The sequence below is a fragment of the Strongylocentrotus purpuratus genome, unplaced genomic scaffold, assembly GCF_000002235.5.
Source record: "Strongylocentrotus purpuratus isolate Spur 01 unplaced genomic scaffold, Spur_5.0 spur5_scaffold_8, whole genome shotgun sequence".
Classification (NCBI taxonomy): Eukaryota; Metazoa; Echinodermata; class Echinoidea; order Camarodonta; family Strongylocentrotidae; genus Strongylocentrotus; species Strongylocentrotus purpuratus.
Genome location: NW_022145614.1, coordinates 17,085,174 through 17,091,173, shown reverse-complemented (window position 1 = coordinate 17,091,173; position 6,000 = coordinate 17,085,174). Strand labels below are relative to the sequence as shown.

Here is a 6,000-nt window from a genome sequence, read left to right as displayed (position 1 = left end):
AAAGTAGCTTATATATATATAGCATCATGACACAGGCTGATTGAGGTATTACGATGACATGAAACAAAAGAGAGAGAAAAGGAGGGACTAAGGCAGAGGAAAAGAAAAAGGGATTTGCACATTGAAAGCATTGGTCAAGCGCCTTAAAGATAGAAGCATAGGCCTTAACAATCACGTTGAGACGATTTTCAATTTTTTTTTCCTTCACATCACCCTCTAATGGGAGATGAGTACTGTTTATCTCTATACCGTTGTTTTTTTCTTGTCCCTGCTCTGTAGCAACGGACACAAGTAAGACAACAATACAGAAACTTCCTGATTAATGACGTCTTCGGGCATATGCAATGCAATAGGCCATGGACTTCCTAGGTTCATATCCCATATATCAACGAACATTAAGCCAAGACCTTTAAAAACATCCCTGACAAGAGATCTCATCTCATTGAAGACGACGTCTCGCGCAGGGAACCCCGATGACTTGTCTAAGGGATGTGGACTTTTATAAACAAATATTAGATCTGGACATCGCTGCTTGGCAACCAAAATGGCTGCCCTGATGCCCTTCAACCGGTCTGTGTACGCCTCCCACTGCCAGATAGAGAAGTGTGCCCATGGACTGAACACGACAACATTCCTACAAGTATGACGTGGCAACTCGAGGATAACATCAGCCTCAAACTTGACCGTCGAGAGATTGACAAAGATAGGCTGGGAATGGGTCGTAAGAGGATGGAAGATAAAAGTAAGGTTAAGATTTGCTGCCTTGTCACGTCTCTGCAGCAGGAAACTCATCTTATGATCCTCCGGTTGTCCTAACCCTAGGGCCTCGGTGATGGCGGCAAACCATTGCCTTGTGGTCGAATCACCGGTGAAGTAGATGTTGGTATCGTGAAGACATTGATGTACATTGGCCTTGTTCAAAGGGACACGAGGACCACAAGTTAATGAGAACCAAGTCTTGTTCCACCAGTATCCTTCTGTCAAAGGCGTGTCCATTCCTGGTTCACAGTGCGGTAGATAAGACGAGCCATCGGATAGAAGGTGTTGTCTCTTTGAGTCATCCGCTTTGTTTAAATAAAAACGTCGAGATTGGAGAAAACATTAAATAATACAAAATGTATATGAGTGCCATAAACAGACCCGTAGCCACGGGGGGGGGGGGGGGTGGGTCGAACTTGTTTAGACCCCTCCCCAGGACGTCGATCAATTACATGTGCCCCCCCCCCAAAAAAAAAAAAACATCAAACTCTGGCTACGGCCATGGCCATAAATGTTTGTAATATTTCCCCTAAAATGACATTTTGTCCTAATTCGAACTCAGTTGCATGGTTCCCTTTGATAAGTTCGGTAATATGAGACCTACGACATAAATGATATTGCCTTTTTCATTTCTAACTGCCTTATTGCCAAAATAATTAATGGAATATTTCTGGTGAAGTCCTAAAGGCAGGGTAAAATGTTGCAAAAACCAGTAGCGTATCTTGGGATTATTTACTCAGGGCAAAGTTAGTTACATAATATTACGAGCAATTTTTTTATGCATTCTACCCATATGAAAATTTGCTAGTATCCGCAGCAATCAAACGGTAGAGTTTTGAATTGTTAACAATGATAAGAAAATTTTATTCCCTTATTCCTTGTTATAGGGCGCAAAATCTGATGAAATATGCGGGGAAATATCGTCAACGAATATATAATTTTCCCGACAATGAAGATTTCTTTCAGATCTTTCTTCAGATGTTGAACCCTTTCAAAACACCTTCCATGTTTCATATATTTTGGCACAAAAATAAGAATAAAACCTGACGCAACATTGCGAGGGAGCATAGTGAACGATGATTTTAGCGTTTAAAAAACTCAACAACTATTTATATTCCTTCTTTGTAATTATTTACTAATACATGTACATTATTTTATACAAATATATTAATTTTAGATTACATATTAAACTAGTCAAAGGTATTGCAAAATGAATATCAAAAGAAGAAAAATCATTGAAACAGTAACTAATACTAAAATAGTTTCTTTTCTCTTGTACTTGCAATTCATTATTCGTTGTATCTTGCTATTCTTTGCTATTTATTCATGAAAAGACACATGGATTGGAAAAGAAGACCTTCGGGTTGTAGCAATTTATGTAATATTTTTCTTTTCCCGGTATCCATGAGACTCTTTTCCAACCTTACTGCTGCTCTGTGTTTATTGTTCTGTCGGTTTTGTCTTTGCCTAATGAATACTACAAATATAATAGTGATAATGATGATAATAATAATAATAATGAAAGAAATCTCACCAGTAACAAAAATATCACTTGGAACATTTGTGATGGCTGTATAATAATATGGTCTGTAACGAAACAGCAGTTGAAAAAAAAAAATTACTCAGATACTAATTTCACATCCATTTTTCCATCAAATAAAACGGATCCTTAAGCGATCCATAAACTTTTATATGTCACTCTGATCAGTAAAAGGATTCTATTTTCAGTGCTCCGTTTACTCGGATACCCGCTTGAATTGTACCCAGACCTAACTGTAATACATTATACTTTTACACAAGCACTTACAGAAAATTCCATGCCTGCCAGGGAAGCAATTACAGTCTAACACTTAGAACGTTAACCAAACGTTCAGAACATCTATCAAATCGGGTAGAAAAGCATTTATTTAAAATATGTTGGGGAGACGTAATACATAGTCATCTTTTAAAGTTATAACCTAGCTGCTCGTATAATATACAAATATACCAAGCTGTGAGAAAGAATTGTGGACATTATTGATCTGAGGAGGAAGGCTGGCATAGTACTATATTTTCCGAGGGGCAAAGCCCCGAGGAAAAATAGTAACTTTTGCCAGACCCTCCGAAGATATTCTTACGAACTAAATGCTTAAAGATAAAGACCGGTTATGGTCATGCGATTGCATTGTGAAAGAAACGTTGTGGAATCGATCGGAAAAGGTTGATCATCTAGCATATAAGTATTGGTGTGTAGTTCAAGGTTCTGGAATCATCAAAATGATAAGAAATTTGGCCCAGTCTTGGTAAAGTTACAAGCACTGTACACATAAATATATGTATGGGACTACGCACACGTGCGCGACACGTGCGTTTATCTCTCACATACCAATAGATCAACTAATTTACCAACTTAGTAGGCGGTTTCCCGGCAAAATTGTTATCATCATGTAGTCATACAATATTCTTTCACATGATTGGTAATAAGAGCTTCCATTTCATTTTTTTTAAATTAGGGCGTTTCCAATACTGGTCTTTACCTTTAATATAATTATTTTATATCCCTTTTGTACGATCCGAACCGATTAGCTACCAGCTGATCTGGATCGAGCGCTATACAGCGCGGTCTAAAGTACCGGTGACTTGCGCCGATACCGCAGGCGGCAGTGTTAAGAGCAGTCCGTATGATGGTGTGACCAGGGATATGAGAGTTAAAACACCTCCCTGGTGTGACCATAGTTTGTGCGTGACCTAAGTTTGCCATCTCTAAAAATCGGTAAGCTTTCGCAAATCTGATATCACCAATAGAAAGCAAAATTTAAACGTACTCAGTGACGGAATTTTCCTCGGAATTGGGTATGACATTATAAGCATATTGACAAAAGAGGCAAATTTTGCAGTCATTTGCATCCGTTCCGAAAAATTATTGACTTACCAAATACCAACAAGGGTTTGGAAATAATTGGAAATCTTCATTTTGAGAGCAGATATCCTCTGAATTGTAGGTATGACGTGGTGCCAACTGATTGTATGATCTCTTACCTTGCAAATGATGAAAATACCTTATTTTTTATGGATCGCCTTAAAGAAAATCAGCTGTAAATGCTTGTAAGGACTCGCTCAACTGTTCGCCTGTGCGTTCGAATTTGACACAAAGCGCACGCTCCATCCAGTTTAAACACGTTTAACCGTTCACACACCAAATGTCAATCTCTCTAGATACAAACTTCGTATCTGCAGCCTGCTTTGAGGCAGCCTTTCACACACAGCTAAAATTCATCGTATCTACAGCTGATTAGTTTAAAGCTGTTTAACTGAACAGTTTTAAACAGCTTTTAAAAAAATTCCTGTGTGAACGTCGTTTATATGATGTTCGCGATTCATACGCCCCTCAGCCTTTTGACACACAAGTAAAATCCTTTAAAGCTGATTAGTTTAAAGCGCTTTAAACTAATCAGCTTTACATACGACATCATTCACACACAGAAATTTCGGTGCGATCGTTAGTCGTTAAGTGATTAACTACTGCTCTTAAAATGCGCAGTAGTGCCATTGCGCATTGAAGCCTGCTTTGAGGGGCGCGTATGAATTGCGACTTCGTATCTATCCGAACATCGTATAAACAAAGCAGGCTGCAGATACGAAGTTTGTATCTAGAGAGCTTGACATTTGGTGTGTGAACGGTTAAACGTGTTTCAACTAGATGGAGCTTGCGCTTTGTTTGATATGACATGACCTTCAATGCGCAATGTCACTACTGCGCATTTTAAGAGCAGTAGTTAATCACGAAACGATTAACGATCGCATCGAAATTTCTGTGTGTGAATCGTATGTACAGCTGATTAGTTTAAAGCCCTTTAAACTGATCATGTTTATAGAATTTTAGCTGTGTGTGAAAAAGCTGTAAGACAGCATGCGCAGTTCTGCCCAGGAATAATAAGTGAAAACTATTCGGAGCGCGGCTCTGGCAAAGATTTCTTTTTCATAGTGAAATTATAATTTATCACGTGACCACCAATTGACCAATTATGTGTTTAGAAAACTCGTGAATATTCATAGAGGGATATAAACAGTGATAATTATCATAATAACATTCTTATCGAGATTACTTTGCATTTTTTCTCCAAACTTTAAAATAATGGTACAGCGCATTCTCTTCCTGTTCTCTATTCTGTTCCCATTTGTTTGGGGATGGGGTGGGTAGGATTGGACTCGTACAGTGTCAACGATGAGGTAGAGCTCAATACGTAGTATGATCCATAGAATCAGCAACAACTTCCATGATTATGAAGGCAATTATTATGATGGTAATTCAAATTTCTAAACATATCTGAACAAAAGAAGTTTACTATGCACCCACCCCTGAATATTATTATTATGGCTAGATATCAATATCAGCATACCTCTCAAGATATTTCTTGCGGTCTGATGGTAAACGTGTCTTGAAGTCTTGTTCGTAGAGAGCTCGATTTCCATTAAGGCTCACTAGTGAATCGCATGGAAGGGTCTTCGGTGGATTGCATACTATGATGGCGTACTGCAGAGCTTTAGGCTTGGCTACACACTTCTCACTCCAAACGGCGTCGAGGCTGAGGGAACACGGTGATCGTTCTTCGTGCTCTCCAAATTTGAAAAGTCCTGACCAGCTGGGAGCTCTCATGCTATGGCTGTTATACAATTATTAAATGTATCATACAGTGCGTCCCAAATAAAACGAAACCGAGAATTATCGATGTTTTATCATAACTTAATTACAATTATAATTGATAAATTACACATATTTGGAAAGCTTAGATCCTCTTGTTTCATTTGATGCAACTCATTAGGATGCATATTTCACGCATGAGTGATTAAAATCAATTTGAAAAGTCGTTTGACGGGCGGTGTCTGAGTTTCAAAGAGAAAATAACATTTCTAGAAAGTTGGGTTTCTGCCCTTTCCTATGACACCTCAATCAGGAAAAATGAGCAAGGAATGACAAAGTTCTGTTTGTTTAAAGTAGCCCTTACATTTTCATAATTTTAGCAAACAAATTCGTTTTAACTGGCTGCCTGCCGTAGCAAAAAGCAGAATTGACAAAAGTCTTAACTCCGTTTCGTTGACAATCAGCCATGTATGAAGTCTTTCGTCTACGGCTGATTGTCAACGAAACGGAGTTAAGTCTTTTGTTAACGTCGTTTGTTGATACGGAAGGCAGCCAGTGAAAACGAATTCGTTTAATCAAATTATGGAAATGCAAGCACTACTTTAAACAAACAGAACTTT

General features: G+C 38.4%; 1 protein-coding gene across 1 annotated transcript in view; it reads right to left on the bottom strand.

Annotated features, from left to right (window-relative positions):
- Positions 1 to 226: 226 nt before the first annotated feature.
- LOC105444087 (NXPE family member 3-like) overlaps positions 227 to 6,000 on the bottom strand; it is a 31,127-nt gene continuing 25,353 nt past the window's right edge. The window contains exons 4-6 of the mRNA XM_030975909.1: positions 5,139 to 5,402; positions 2,294 to 2,346; positions 227 to 1,064 (exon numbers count right to left, since the gene is read on the bottom strand). Coding sequence (XP_030831769.1) covers positions 244 to 1,064; positions 2,294 to 2,346; positions 5,139 to 5,402 — 1,138 coding nt within the window. The 3' untranslated portion in view covers positions 227 to 243. The remainder of the gene's footprint in view (positions 1,065 to 2,293; positions 2,347 to 5,138; positions 5,403 to 6,000) is intronic.